The sequence below is a fragment of the Strix aluco genome, chromosome 32 (assembly GCF_031877795.1).
Source record: "Strix aluco isolate bStrAlu1 chromosome 32, bStrAlu1.hap1, whole genome shotgun sequence".
Taxonomy (NCBI): Eukaryota; Metazoa; Chordata; class Aves; order Strigiformes; family Strigidae; genus Strix; species Strix aluco.
The window spans coordinates 13,905-29,930 of record NC_133962.1 but is presented as its reverse complement, the minus strand read 5'-3'; the positions used below and the strand labels follow the sequence as shown (position 1 = coordinate 29,930).

General features: G+C 40.5%; 1 protein-coding gene across 1 annotated transcript in view; it reads right to left on the bottom strand.

Moving 5' to 3' along the window:
* The window catches only part of LOC141916954 (maltase-glucoamylase-like), a 53,752-nt gene extending 40,089 nt beyond the window's left edge, over window positions 1-13,663 (bottom strand). The window contains 10 exon segments of the mRNA XM_074809955.1: window positions 949-1,127; window positions 1,130-1,158; window positions 1,901-2,000; window positions 3,656-3,827; window positions 5,021-5,172; window positions 6,254-6,363; window positions 7,675-7,795; window positions 11,224-11,297; window positions 12,529-12,652; window positions 13,541-13,663. Coding sequence (XP_074666056.1) covers window positions 949-1,127; window positions 1,130-1,158; window positions 1,901-2,000; window positions 3,656-3,827; window positions 5,021-5,172; window positions 6,254-6,363; window positions 7,675-7,795; window positions 11,224-11,297; window positions 12,529-12,652 — 1,061 coding nt within the window. The 5' untranslated portion in view covers window positions 13,541-13,663.
* Window positions 13,664-16,026: the final 2,363 nt, after the last annotated feature.

Sequence of the window (16,026 nt, the reverse complement as noted above, 5' to 3'; positions counted from 1 at the left end):
TAAACTGCATAGAAATGAGGAAACTGCATAAAAAGAGGAGAGGAGGAGAGAGAGGAGAGAGAGGAGAGGAGAGGAGAGGAGAGGAGAGGAGAGGAGAGGAGAGGAGAGGAGAGGAGAGGAGAGGGAGGAGAGGAAGAGGAGAGGAGAGGAGAGGAGAGAGAGGAGAGGAGAGGAGAGGAGAGGAGAGGAGAGGAGAGGAGAGGAGAGGAGAGGAGAGGAGAGGAGAGGAGAGGAGAGGAGAGGAGAGAGGGAGGAGAGGAGAGGAGAGGAGAGGAGAGGAGAGGAGAGGAGAGGAGAGGAGAGGAGAGGAGAGGAGAGGAGAGAGAGAGAGAAGAGAAGAGAAGAGAAGAGAGAGAAGAGAAGAGAAGAGAAGAGAAGAGAAGAGAAGAGAAGAGAAGAGAAAGAGAAGAGAAGAGAAGAGAAGCAGAAGAGAAGAGAAGAGAAGAGAAGAGAAGAGAAGAGAAGAGAAGAGAAAGAGAAGAGAAGAGAAGAGAAGAGAAGAGAAGAGAGAAGAGAAGAGAAGAGAAGAGAAGAGAAGAGAAGAGAAGAGAAGAGAAGAGAAGAGAAAGAGAAGAGAGGATGTAAATATTTAAGTTACTAAAGAACTCAATTTAATGCTGTTTAAAAACTTACTTATCCTTTCCATAAGAAGTTATTGAAACATGGATTTGGCCCCCAAAAATACAAATGGGAATTAGTTGCCATATACCTCAATAGAGGTATAGACACTCCATCACCATAAACCATGTTACTATAAAACCACACAGGTTAGGGGCAAACCTGGAGTTATAATTCTGGATTGATAAAATAGTGAAGAGTCACGGAAACAGAGGGGGAGAAAAGAAAAGTTTAAAAAAAGCGTTCAGTGCGTAATTTCTCAAGATCACCAACAGGGTGATGGATGTTGGAGATCATCTACTCAAAGATCACCCTTGGTCAAGGCAGAACGAGCAAGAGCCCTTTGCCCGGGGTTGTCCTCATGCCTCGAGTGTCTCCAAGGATGGAGGATCCACTCCCTTTGGCTCGGGGTTTCACCAACGTACCTTCACGTACTCCTGCACCACTTGCTCGGTGGTGTCTCCCAAGAAGATGTAAAAATCAAGAATTCCCCCAATTGTTCTTGTAAGTGACAAGCCGGCGCCGGCTGCACGGCAAACTCTGCATGCGAAAAATGCACAAATTCGATTTGGGATGTTACTAAATCTTAAATAACTGTGATGCCAATACGAAAGATAGAAAAATTGGTCAGGAGAAAACATCAAACAAAAATATTCAAGGAAGCCCAAAACCGTTAACTGGAGCTTGTAACGAAGGTGGAAGTTTTCAGCTTTTTTTTTTTTTTCCTAAAAAAGTCCATATTCACATTCCTTTACAGTCCAGAAAGAGAACTCTGATGGCACAACCTCTCATTAAATTTTCAGTCTCAAGATGTTTGAATATTTGTTAAGCATCCAACTATGGACACGCTTATCTAAGGGGAATTAAGGGCCCGTATTTACAAGGGCTGCTCAGTTCAAATTTAAGCTCAGATTTTAATATCTCGTACAGAAACGTCCCTGAACGTGCCCGACGACTCGCCCAAGGTGTATGACACTCATCTCGCGACACGACCTTAGTGCTGCTTGTGTAGGAAACACGTAAACGCTTGGGAAAATGGCTGCAGTCACAGATTTTAAGACAAATTTCTTCAAAATTTGACATGTGACTGTATTTTTTGTAAAAATCTGCATCATCTCAGCGGGATCGCTGTGCAGTAGCCCTGCGGATCATTTATAAATGTATATATTTATTTTGCAATACTTAGGAGCTATGGAGAAGGCATTCTTACCCATGGCTTTGCAGATCATTTAAATAGTATATTTAAAAAATTTTGCAGTATTTATGGAGAAGACATCCTTACCCATGGCATTGCTATTCATCAAGAAAACGCCAAGAGAGGCTCCGGTGTTGTCTTCCAAACACAAGAAGAAAGTCTGAGCGCCGTATAAGTTATCCATGTTCTTAAAGGAAAACAGAAAAGCTGATTAAAAAAAAAAACCAAACAAAAACAAAAAAAACCCCCAAAAAAACCCAAAAAGCAAAACAAAACAAAAAAAAACCACAAAAAAAAAAAACAAAAAAAAAAAACCAAAAAAAAAAAAAACAACCCAACAAGAACTATATACACCCTGGGGCATCTCAAAAATGTATCACATCTGAGGTTAAACTTGTCAAAAGGAAACAAACAGCAATAAATAAAATTGCCGATACTAACCTCATTGTTTTTATTTCTCTCTTTTATGGGAATGTCTTTAGTTGAAAGCACAACTTTGGGAAATCTACCCCAAATTTGCGCTGTTTGGATAAGAACCTCCATGGACCCATTATTTCAGAGATGGAGATTATAAATTGCATCTCTAGCAAGGATGGAAAGAAAATAAAGGAGAGATTTTCTCCAATAAGTTTCGTTGATAATGAGGCAAATCCCAGTTTTCGGTTCAAAAATCAAAGTAGGTGTTATCAGCCCACAGACAATGTCTCAAAATTTTGAAACATTTTTTTCTTCTAAAACATTAATTAACTGCAAACCGAGCTTCTCCCCAAACCCTCTCCGTGTCACCCCTATTTCAGCCAGAGCCTTCAGGACTTACTCTAAATCCAGCGTAAGGGTTGGTGCCGCATTAAACAATCTCCACGTAATACTCGTTTGATCTCATTATTATTATCTCAAACAATGAAAAACAATTTTAAATTGCGTTTGAGATGCTGTCGTTATAAATAAGCTGGTTTAGAGACTCAAATAAAATGTAAAAATATACTTATTATTTCTTCTTTCAGGATCTACGTTATTTTTCTTGCTCCCTGTTGTTGATTATACACCAGAAATTTAATGTTTTTTATTGGGGATTTTTTGCAACATTACCTTGTAAAGCACTTACACACTCTACCAAATCTTTCCTTTTTCTCATCAAGCCCAAAATCTATCAATAAGCACAGCAATAACATTTGACTATTTTCCCCCAAAGTGCCCCCAAAAAAACGTTGTGTGTGGGAATCCAAGTCAAAAAAAGCAATAAGCAAAAAAAAAAAAAAAAGTATAAATACTAATGACTGATTTAAATCACAAACTTTGTGAGTTAATGCAGTGATATAGCGTCAAAAAATCACGGATTCAGGATAAAACATCTCGCTGCAGATGGAAGAATACGCTTTTACAGGTTTTGGAAACCAGACGCCCTCGAAATCACCTCAAAAAAAGGCAGAAAATGTAGAAACAAAATAATTGCTGGCAGACTTGTTTTGCTTTGCCAAGCAACAGCTGCTAAGGGCAACTCTGCGCTATTTCCTGAGATTCGATGCCGCGGAAGGGAAAACGCTGCATTTACCGAATTTTGCACACAGCAGCGCATGAGCAGGGAAAAAAAAAAAAAAAAAAGGCAAAAACGCCACGCCTGTCAGGTATGGATGTTCATCAGCTGATTCGCAGCAAAACCCAAGAAATTCAACCCAAATATTTACAAAATGCTACTCAACAGGAATTTATTCGGTGGTATCTCACATTTTGTGACACTTGGCAAGGAAATAAAACCTCAGGGGATATTGTTAATGTGCCAACTATGGCCAGATTCCAGAATTTACCTGAAATGAAGAAAATCGGAATAAAACAAGTGCTTACTCCGGAAGGGGCCGTGTCCCTGTTGAAGATGGGCCAGGTTTTCCAGTTGACGTCGTGCTGGTATCGCTTGTGGACGTGCTCGCCCACCCCGTAGATGTTGCTGCTGGGGAGCTTGATGGAGAGCTGCAGGAACTGCTCCGCGTACAGCAACGGGCCGACGGTGGTGTCGAACCTGGCGGAACCACGAAACGGCGCAGAAAAGTTTTGGTGCTGAAGGTCGGATCCATTAGTATCACTGAACCCCCCCAAAAAAAACCCCAAGCCGTTATTTGAGAAAACGTTTGCATCATGTGCCGCTGATAATTTTATCAAATATAATTTGACAAAACCAGCCACGTTGCATACTGCAGCAAAAATACTGTTTTTAATAAAAATTTAGTCATTGGAGGGTTTTTTATTGAAACCATAAAACACAACTTTATTTTTTTTCCAAATTAAATAAAAGCCTAAGGAAAATTTAAGCAACGTCCAAAACCATGTTTCAAGCACCCCAACGTTTTTTCTTCCAAATTAAATCAAAACCTAAGGAAAATTTAAACGATCTTCTAGAGCTCTTTCAAACGGGTCCAACCGAATTAAATTATTCTCCCCTCCACGTGCCGACTGAACCGGTCCTGAGCACCCTCCATCTGTCACACGCTCGCTAACGGTAAATCAGCCTTTAGAGAGGCTTTTAAGAAAGCAAATAATAACAAGAAAAAATATAAATCCTAATTAATTAAAGAGTTGATAGCAATCTGACTCTGCTAGTGGTCGGCTAAGTAATCACTTTTTAATTGATTTAATAAATATTTACCCCTGAGGCTTCCGCCTTTCACTGGGTCTCGGTGCAAGGCTGTTGGTCCAGCTTTGCTTTCTCTAGTTCTGGGGTTTTTTTTAGAAAACAAAGGGATTAAAATCCCTCAGTATAGAAGCAGTTTGAATATTTTACTTGCGGTTTTCAAGGACCAGCTTAGCCCTGGTTGGTACTAAACAGTCTCCTATCACACACCTGAAACACCACCTGGTTTTGGGGGGTTGAGAACTTGAGGAGCATCATAAATAAAATGTGATAAATGAAGTAAAAAGGTGACGTTGGGCCAGACTGATCGTTATTGATGAATCGATGGCACAATTCGTCAATTCTCCCTGGGATTATGGGGAGAAGAGGGCACGGAACCAACGTGGAAAAAGCCAAACCCGGTGCGTTAGACCTCCCCATCTCCCAAATTTTATGCAGAAAGAGTCTTCTCATGCTTTTTATCCACCAAAAGAAGAGAAGAATCAGTTCAGAATCAGTTCAGAAGACACCCAAAGCAACACAGACCTTCTGAGAAAACAGATGGCAACACGATTTTATGGATAAAAAGCCCAAAATTTACTCACAAAACTCGTCCGTTGCTTGCTCTGGTCACCTTGATGCCAAAGGGGTTTTGCTGGACATCAACTTTATATTTTAAGTCGGAGGCTGCCGGACCACTGAAAGGTCTCACATGCTCATGAGGGACTTCAAATCTTTGTGTTTTAGGGTCAGTGATCTACGTAGGATTAAAGAAAAACAAATGTTTAAAGAACAAAATAAGTAATTTAGAAATTAACGTGTCGTTTTAACACTTCCCAGCCCAACCATCCCAATTTCATTTGGCCAAAAATCCCCCCCTGTTTCCAAAACAGCGTCACAAGAGGCCAACATCAATAAACGGCAAAATCCAGACTGCGCAAACCTATTCAGCCTCTTTATTTGGGCAGTAATGAGAGAATTTCCCATTATTGCTTGATCTGAGGGTATTTTTCGCTTTGGAAATACGCAGGAGGCAGAATTCTGCAGGACCGTGTTTGTAGGCATCGCCCGGCCCTTCTTCAGCATCTCGTCTTCAGTCTTTCTACATGGAGCCAAACCCTGCCTGACTTCCAGATTTCTGGCAGGAAAACACGTGGCAAACACACTCCAGCCCCAAGAAAATTTTAAAATTTGGGGGGAAAAAAAAAAACCAAAACCCAAAAACCAAAAACCAAACAAAAAACAACAACAAAAACAAACAAACAAACAAACAAAAAAACAGAGGAAAAAAAAGAAATAAAAAGGGTTTAAAAATTAAAAATAAAAATATTTTAAAAGCAAACCAGACCCAAAACTCACAAAACAAAACAAAACCCACCAAATTAAAAAAAAACGCCAGACAACAGAAGTCCTGTCCAGCCCCCAATCCACAGATTTTGGCATATTTATTATGCACTGAGCACCGTATTTTCCGTAAAATGCAAAGCGCTTTGGAAGCCTTAAAGCTTTCCGCTGGAACAGTCATGAGACACCCGTAAATAAACGTATTTGGTGCAAAACCGTTTTCCACAGACGGGCAGTGGGGGGAAGGAAGAAAGTAAAAGCTGATCTTTTTAAAGAGATTTGCCATTTTTCACACACAAATCCTGTAAACCTTTGCTCCTCTGGGTACAAAAAAGACCCTCCTGGTCAAAATTTTCCGTTGGAAGTGGCAGGTTGTGTTTTGGTGGGAGTCACAGGGCGAGAAAGGGAATTAATGTGCCTTTGTAACCCCCCAGCATCTCCCTCGCGCTCCAGCCAGGCCCGAATCCCGCCGAGAACGAAGCGAAAAATCTCACCTTGAAGCGAAAGCGACTCCGCGTCTGGTGCTGCGCCGTGAGGAGGACGGTGGCGACGTCGCTCCCGAAAAGCGAAGGTGAGGGCAGACGCGTCAGCGTGGCCTGGAACCCTTCGGGTGGGGGAGTGAGATCACAGAATTGTGGAATCTCTGATTGGGGTTTGGGTGGGAAGGGACCTCACAGCCCACCCAGTGCCACCCCCTGCCCCGGGCAGGGACACCTTCCACTAGCCCAGGTTGCCCAAAGCCCCGTCCAACCTGGCCTTGAACCCTTCCAGGGAGGGGGCAGCCACAGCTTCTCTGGGCAACCTGTGCCAGGGCCTCACCACCCTCACAGGGGAGAATTTCTGCCTTAGATCTGACCTACATCTGCCCTCTGTCAGGTTAAAGCCATCACCCCCCGTCCTATCCCTACATGCACTGCAGAAAATAAAATAAAATAAAATAAAATAAAATAAAATAAAATAAAATAAAATAAAATAAAATAAAATAAAATAAAATAAAATAAAATAGTAAAATTAACTAAAATAAAATAAAATTGTAAAATAACATAAAATAAAATAAAATCATAAAATAACATAAAATAAAGAAAAATAAAATAGACTAGAATAGAATAGAGTAAAATAAAACAAAACAAAATAAAACAAAACAAAATAAAACAAAACAAAATAAAACAAAATAAAATAAAACAAAATAAAACAAAATAAAATAAAATAAAATAAAATAATAAAATAAAATAAAATAAAATAAAATAAAATAAAATAAAATAAAATAAAATAAAATAAAACAAAACAAAATAAAATAAAATAAAATAAAATAAAATCATAAAATAACATAAATTAAAATAAAATCATAAAATAAAATAAAATAAAATAAAATAGTAAAATTAACTAAAATAAAATAAAATTGTAAAATAACATAAAATAACATAAAATAAAGAAAAATAAAATAGACTAGAATAGAATAGAGTAAAATAAAACAAAACAAAATAAAACAAAACAAAATAAAACAAAACAAAACAAAATAAAACAAAACAAAATAAAACAAAACAAAATAAAATAAAACAAAATAAAATCATAAAATAACATAAATTAAAATAAAATCATAAAATAAATTAAAATAAAAAATAAAATAAAATAAAATAAAATAAAATAGTAAAATTAACTAAAATAACATAAAATAACATAAAATAACGAAAAATAAAATAAAGTAGAATAGAATAGAATAGAATAGGAGTAAAATAAAACAAAATAAAACAAAATAAAAATAAAATAAAATAAAATAAAATAAAATAAAATAAAATAAAATAAAATAAAATAAAATAAAATAAAATAAAATAAAATAAAATAAAATAAAATCATTAATTATATTGCAGTGGCAATCTGCACGCATTTAGTTCTGGGCGCTTCGGTGTCAACTCACCCTCCGGAGTCGCTCGCAGCCCACCGTCCACGCGGTACCCGTGGTTGGAGGAGAAGAAGCACCACGGCACGTTGGTGTCGCTCTGGGGGCTCCAGCAGCAGCCGCGGAGGACGCAGAGGCTCTGGCCCAAAAAAGGAGATTTTCAGGCAAATAAATCCCGTCACAAACTGCACCCAACAGCAAACCCTCTCAGGTGTTTGCCACCAGCTCGACTCCGCCACTGGACGATCTCTTGGGTCCGTTTGTGGCAAAGAGCACGGACAAGTTGTTTGGGGGATTCGATGTGAAATATTGCTTATTAGTTCTGAAAAAAATGAGGATTCTGGAATTTTGTTCTTTCTTAAAGCCACGAGTGACGCAAATCCATTAAAGAAATTATTGGATACCATTGAATTGATATTATGATTGAATTATATTGAACATATAATCAAAGAATACCAATTTGTGGCTGTGAGAGCCACAAAAAGGGTGAAGAAAAGGTGATGCGCTGAGGATGTATAAAAGCGAGGGTTGGGTTTGCTCTTAAAACAGTGAAAAACACAATAATTTGAGCACAGAGACAACGCCGCGGGCTCCTTCGTGTCGCACGGGCATCTCCGCTGGGTGCATCAGCCCCCCGGCATCGCTCATGTCAACCCAACAGCAGAAACGTGCGGGCGAGTTCTGCAGAGCCACAAATGGAGAAAAAACACCTTTTTTTTTTTTAATAAACAACAAAAAATCCCCCAAAACAAGCGGCTCTATCCATCGGTTAAAACGCGACTCTGGGTGTGGCGACACCGACCCCTCCAGCCCAACGGAGCGGCCGCCTTCACGCTGCGGTTAGAAATCAAATATTCACCCACTTTTTAAACGCGTTCTGCTGCTGAAGGGAAGATTTGGGTCATAAATCAATTTAATTTTTTTTTTTTTTTTCTGCCGTTAATGAAATAAATCATTCCCAGGGTCAAAGCGTCACAGTGATACGCGGGGAACGTCGCGGGGAGCAAAGGGCTGCGCCCGTGAACGGCCTCAGCCCAACCCAGGACGTGGGTCTGTAAAGATAAACCCAGCTCCGTCTACTGAACCCGGCTCTTTAAATCCTTAACGACCGTAAGGACTAATTAATAAAGAATTACTCTTCGGTATCAGAGGTGACCCAGGGCCTAGTTGGCTAAGATTCCCTTTTTCCAGTTTTCTAAGGTGCTTTGCCATCTTCCAATTACTCTTTCTTCTTCCTAGAGGAAGGACTATCTAAATAAAATTATTCAAATGAGAATATTTAAATGAGGCTTTAAATAACCCTCATGACTATTCATGACTTTGCACTTTCAGGAAGCATCACGCACACATAAATATATATTTATAAAAAAATTTCGTAGTAGTATATATATTTTATAGGAGGTATCTTGCACGTCCAGCACCAAGAAAGGAGCAGAGTCACCTGGAAAATTATTTCTTTATATATAAAGATTTCTATGCATAAATTATATATGTAATGTTATATATTTCATGTTGTATTGTTATGTCTTATATTATATTATATATGGCATATTAATTTTATGTACTTTATACATAAAAACCCCTACACTCCTATATAAATACTTTTTCTATACACATATATATAAAACTTTTACGGTACATATATTTTAGAGACGGGATCCTTCACGCCCAGCTCTGCGAAAGGAGCAGTCGACCTAAAAAATTATTTATTTAGCTATACTTTACATTTTTTTAATATATATAAAATATATACTATATAATATTGTGTTGTTCTGTATTATATTATATGTGGTACGGTATATTTGTTTCTAAATACTTTTTATAGATATACTTCTCTATATAAACACAGTAGATATATTTTTTAAAAAAACTTTTATAATACACATTTTATAGTCTATAACGTTCACGCCCAGCACCAGGGAGGAGCAGAGTCCACCCAGACGTTCATCTGCGTCATTCTCAAAGCCATTTCCTTCGTGTAAATAAACATTCACACCCGCCGCCCGCCCCGGGGCCATAAACCCCCCGACAGAGACCGGCACCAGGAGCCCCGGCCCAGGCTCAGGCAGGCGCAGGCGGAGGTTTTACCGCGGCTTAAGCCGTAACTCCTGAACTCTGCCCCAGGGACGGGGGCGGCTGCGCGTGTAACCGCTCCGTTATTTGACATAAACCCTCAGAAATGGACCCATTGGTCAGGAAATCCCCAGGGGACGTGTCCCGGCCACCAGGGGGGCGTTTTTCAGGGCGTTTTCTTGCCTTGTTAAACCTCGCCCTCGTTGGCAGCGAGCGGTTAATGAATAGCAACTCGCTCCATCCCACACACGGTTAATAAATAAGTATTTTTGATAATTCTAGTTATACACACTCGTTTCCTGGATTTTTACATGTATTTTGCGCGCATGAGGAAAGCGAGACTTCCCATCAGACAAACGAGTTTACACATAATTTAAATTAATTGTCAATTTCTCAAAGAGCTTTTACCACGTCACAGTTAAAAAAGGCGCCGTAAAACCACCTTCGTTATTCCTTATTATTGAAATGAACTCAAAAAATCAACCCTTCACGATGGAAATTGAGGGTTTTCAGCTCGTTCGCTTTGCGCCCCCGCTCTGCTCCACCGTCTAAAAAAAAACAGGTAAACCTTATGGGTGACGCAAAAAAATAAAGAATAAATAAATGAAAAAGGGCATAAAGAAAGACATAAATAAATAAATAGATAAACGGAATCTACGACACACGCGGCAAGATTTCCCGCAATAAGGGATGGCCGTGTTGCTTCTCTGCTTTTATCCTCAAATTCAGCAATATTTAATACTTTTAAATATTAATATTTAACAATAAGTTAATATTTAATGTCAGTCACTTGGGGCACAGCCGGCTCCGAGATATTAATTAAAGATTAAAATGATCTGCAAGTCTGCTCCGGCGCTACGTGCCGTCTCCCACGGAAACGAGGGCTCTGCCGTCATTTTGACCTTTAATTACGGCTTTAGCAGCCAAATGGTGTTAAATATTATTTTATGACATTACGACAGTGGGTTTTGCTGGAAAACTGAGATAATTCACCTCGTTTTCTTAATTCTGTGCTCTGTCATCGAGACGGCACCAACGTGAGAAAGCGACGGAGACCCAATTTGCCTCAGAAAATGTTGCAATATCACAGCCTGAAAATCTTACGTGTCACAGTGGATTAATTTTTATTTTAAAACCCAAAAAAAAAGGCAGTTTTGGCAAAGTGGAGATATTTCCAAATTGGTCGGTGTTGGCACAATTTTGTTCCCGATTTAAATTTAAATCAGTAGGACTGACTTTGTCGCTGCTCCAAGTGCTCCCTCAAGGAGAAAAACGCAACTTGGTAATGGGCTGAAATTGGTGAAATCGGTTATTATCCGTGGCTGCACATCACCAAAAAATATTCAGGCATTTGCCAGTTCAAAAATGGTTAAAAAAATCTGCTCTGGCATAAACAACGTAATTTCTTTTGTTATGAAATGGGAGTGATATGTTCCATAGGTGTTAGGCTAGAAAACTTTCTTATTTTTGCTTCTTTTTCTCGTGTTTTCAGACCTTGGTGGCTACTTGGTCCGGGATGCAGTCGATCCGCTCGGCTGTTCCGACGCTGGGGCAGCTGGGGGAGAATTCTGTGAGGCAGAGAAACGAAGGGGTTAATCTCAATAATTTAAATTAAAATTATTATTACTATTAGCATTAATATTACTGCTGCTGCTACTTCTACTATCATGACAATTATTAAATGTCCTTTTAACGATTTTCCCAAGTTGTATCTCGCCCTCTCAAGAGTTTCCAACCACAAACGTCACTTCCAACAGCCTCAGCCTCCGCTGACTCGCCCCTTTTACACAATTCTGTGCAACTGTTCCAGAGAAAGACAGAAAAATGCCATTTTTCCAGGTTTTTAGAGGGGGTGTCTCTAAGACAAGGGATTTCTGATGGACTGAAACAGCAAAAATATGTCAGGTTTATCGTTTTGTCTCTGGACAGCCAGGCCTTGTCTCCCTCCGTCTTTTTTTAGAAAATGAAGCAAAAGGAAATTGAGGTTTAGGGGGGAATAAAATTTGCCTTTAATTACGCGTCACCCCGTTTATTCCTGCAGTTCAGCATCATCCCTGTTATGGGCACGTGACTCCAGTTCACCTTTGGTTAATGATAAAAGGGCAGTAAATGATAAAACGATAAAACAATAAAATGAAAAAACAGCAAGTCCCGTCATAAATTTTGCAAAGGGCAGAAGAAAAATGTTTATTCTCGTTCGGTGCGGGGAGGGGGGGCGGGGGGTTGGTGATTTTCCACGTTCTTGAAGATTCTGATCGCAGTGAGCATGGAAATAATTCCCCACTAGATCCTGGGGCAGTGCGCAATTTCTGCAGATTATAAAAGAATTGTTTTGATTTTTATTATATCTAAAATCTCTATTTATTATAGAGATTTTGTTATATCTAAAATCTCTTTTATTATATCTAAAATATCTATTATATTTTATATACATTTTAATCTATTTGTATATAAATTATAATTTATAACATGAATTTCATTATTATAAATATCATTATAAATGATATATAAAATATCGTTATAAATTATAATTTATGTTATAAATTATAATTTATATTATAAATGATAATTTATAATTTACAATATAAATTATCATTTATAATTTATATTATAAATTATCATTCATATTATAAATTATAAATTACACGTTGTATATGTATTTTATATCATCTATTACATATTTCATATTACATTCCGATATATTTTAACATACTCTATTACACATAATCTTTCAAAGAGATCCAAAAAGTTCAAGATGGGGACTTTTTTCCCGATTCACCAGCAGAAATCAGCACTTACGGGTGGTTTTGGACACGGTTTCGCTCGTCGCTAAAACCCCGATGAGAACACAGGCAACGGCCACCACCAAACAGAAGAGGACGATTAATAAAATTTCCAATTTGCTGAATTTCTTCTTTTCCATCTACACCCAGACGAACGCAGTTATAGAAGGAAAACAAAAATAGCAGTTTTGGAAAACTCTAGAAATTATTCCAATCTCAAACCACATCCCCTCACGCACGCGTTGCTGTAAGGGCCAAGCGCAATCGTTCTCGTGTTCAGAATAATTCAACTCACACGGACAATGTCGTGATTCACCACTGGGCGATTTCTTTTCCTCCCTGAAAACTCCTCTTAAATACGCACAAAACATCATTTTCATCCAACTCTAATTATAGTGATTTTTTTTTTTTTCTATTTTACCAAAACTCCAGAACTAAAACTGAACGAATTTGCACGTTTTGGTTTTGCAAGTTTTATTTTTGCAAACACACAAAAACTCCTGTTGTACAAAAGGATGTCAATTTCTCTAAAAAAAAAATAAATTAACAGGTTAAGCTAGTTATTTGTAAAGGAGAAAAGCATGCGCATAAAAAAAAACCAACTTAAGCCTGTTGCACCTCTTCACCTCTCGTGCCCCAGCAGCCCAAAAAACTGAAAAAAATTCATTTTAAGCCCTAAACAATAGAGTATCTCTGCCGCTCCGCGATTCCCTTTTATATTGACCGAATATTGACCAGGACCCCAAAGGACTAACATTCATTTGGGGGGAAAACTGAAATAATAATGATAATTATCAATAATAGTTGTTAAAACTGTATTTGTTATAGTATTATTATTATTATTAATGTTTTTAATGCCCTCAGCCCCCATCCCAACCAACCGTAACGTTCAATTTTCCGTTCTTTCATGCCCAAGTATCCGGATGATAAAAACAAGGATGTTTGGTTTATTCGACCGCCAGGCAAATAGGCAGCAGACAAGCAAAAATTTCTAGAAAAACAGGTATCCAGTAAATTAAACGACGTACCTTATGGCTCTTTTTCCTTCCTCTTTCAGCTGTTGCGCTCGGCTGTGAATCCAGGTTTTATTCCGTCCCGTTATCAGCCGGGCGCATCATTTGCTAACGAGCTACGCCAACGGCAGCCGCACGCCTCCAGCCTAGCTGGGCTTTTTTTTTTTTTTTAAGGATTTACAGCTTTGTTTTGCTGATTCCACAGAGCCCTCCCTCACGAGACACAGGCACGGCCCTCAATTCACCTTCCTGCTGTCACGGATTTATCACGATTTTTCCGCGAGTCGTGACACAACTTTGAATTGCAGGAATGAAAATGTCAGGGTTTGCGTGGCCGGGTTTTGGTCACCGGAGGGGCTACAGGGGTGGTGGCTTCTGTGAGAAGCTGCTCGAACTTTCCTCCATGTCCCGTAGAGCCGATGCCAGCGGCTCCAAGATGGACCCGCCGCTGGCCGAGGCCATGAGTGGTGGTAGCGCCTCTGGGATAACGTTATTTAAGAAGAGGGGGAGGAAAACGATGGGCAGAACAATAGCGGCACAAAGGAGTGAGAATATGTGAGAGGAACAACTCTGCAGACACCAAAATTGGTGAAAAATGAGGGGGAGGAGGTGCTCCAGGCACCAGAGCAACCCATGATGAAGACCGTGGTGAGGCTGTGCAGCCCATGGAGGTCCATGGTGGAGCAGATCTCCACCTGCAGCCTGTGGAGGACGCCACGCTAGAGCAGGTGGGTGCCCAAAGGGGGTTGTGACCCCGTGGGAAGCCCATGCTGGAGGAGGATCCTGGCAGGAGCTGTGGACCCCACTGCTGGAGCAGTTTGTGAAGAGCTGCAGCCCTGTGGGAAGGACCCACGTGTGGGAGAAGTGTGTGGAGGACTGTCTCCCTTGGGAGGGACCCTACGCCGTGTGATAGATTGGGTGGGTTTGTTCACTAAAATGTCAGCAGGATAAAGTGCTTGTTTGCTTGGCAGGATATGCTGGGGGCCTCTTGGTGGGTGAGACCCAGATACCGTTAGGCCTGCTTAATCAGCCCCCACAGGTCTGGTCTCCACCCAGATGTCGTTTGGCCTGCTTAATCAGCCCCCACAGGTCTGGTCTCCACCCAGATACCGTTAGGCCTGCTTAATCAGCCCCCACAGGTCTGGTCTCCACCCAGATGCCGTTAGGCCTGCTTAATCAGCCCCCACAGGTCTGGTCTCCACCCAGATGCCGTTAGGCCTGCTTAATCAGCCCCCACAGGTCTGGTCTCCACCCAGACGCCGTTAGGCTTGCTTAATCAGCCCCCACAGGTCAAGTCTCCACCCAGATATTGAGAGGATCGAATAAGGAAGATTGAGAACCTCCATCCCTGCGACCCCCTAGTAGCAAAACGAACATGCGCAGAACATATCGAAAGAAACTACGTCAACCGGGAAGACTGTATATAAAAAGGGACTGTAAAAAGGGAAGAGGGCCGCCGTTGATGGAGCGGAGACTCCCCGGCTGCCCAGCGCTGATTTTTGCTCACTAACTTTGCTTGCTGAAATTATAATAAATTCTGATTGGGTTGGAAACTTTTGGTCTCGGTTTCTCAACATATAACACGCCGGAGCGGGGAGGAGTGTGAGGAGTCCTCCCCCTGAGGAGGAAGGACCAGCAGAAAAAAATGGGTGATGAACTGACAGCAACCCCCATCCCCTGCCCCCCCCGCACCGCTGAGGGGGAGGCGGTAGACAAATCAGGAGCAAAGCTGAGCCCAGGAAGAAGGGAGGGGTGGGGGGAAGGTGATTGTAAGATGTGGTTGTATTTCTCATTACCCTACTCTGATTTGATTGGTAATAAATTAAACTAATGTCCCCAAGTCAAGCCTGTTTTGCCCACGGTAATTGTGGTAAAAGGGGTAATTGGATCCCCCTGTCCTTACCTCCCCCCACGAGCCTTTCGTTCTATTTTCTCTCCCCTGCCCAGCTGAGGAGGGGGGTGGTAGAGCAGCTCTGGTGGGCACCTGGGCCAACCCACCACGCTGTAAAAACAAGTTGAGATGTTATAAAATCAGGTGTGTTTGCTTTTGTCTCGGTTCGATTCGCAGGAATTAAGGGCCAGTTATGTTAAGAGCCCATCAGTCACTTGAAGACAAGGGAATTCTGGCAAATCCATGAAAGTAAGAAAATTGGTCCCAACTCAACGAAGGTTCCTGGAAGCTGCCCAGATCAAACTCCACCCTCAAACAAAAATCAGCCTCTAGCAATGATGTGCCCATCCCTAAAATCTGCCTCTGCCACAACAAAAGGATGAAACACCTACCTCAGGCATTCAGGGGGGGGAAAAGGAAAAGAATTTTTAAAAATTTTTAAAAACCACATTCCGAAAGTCAGTTCATATGGAAAAGACTCGTTCAGAAACTCCCAAAAAACAGAAAAAGGAAAAGAGCAACAATTCCTGCACCTCCACCCTTCCGGCTCCCCTGGACGCCAGGGCAGGTGTTTTAGGGGTTATTTTTCTATTTTTATGCTAAAAGCGGA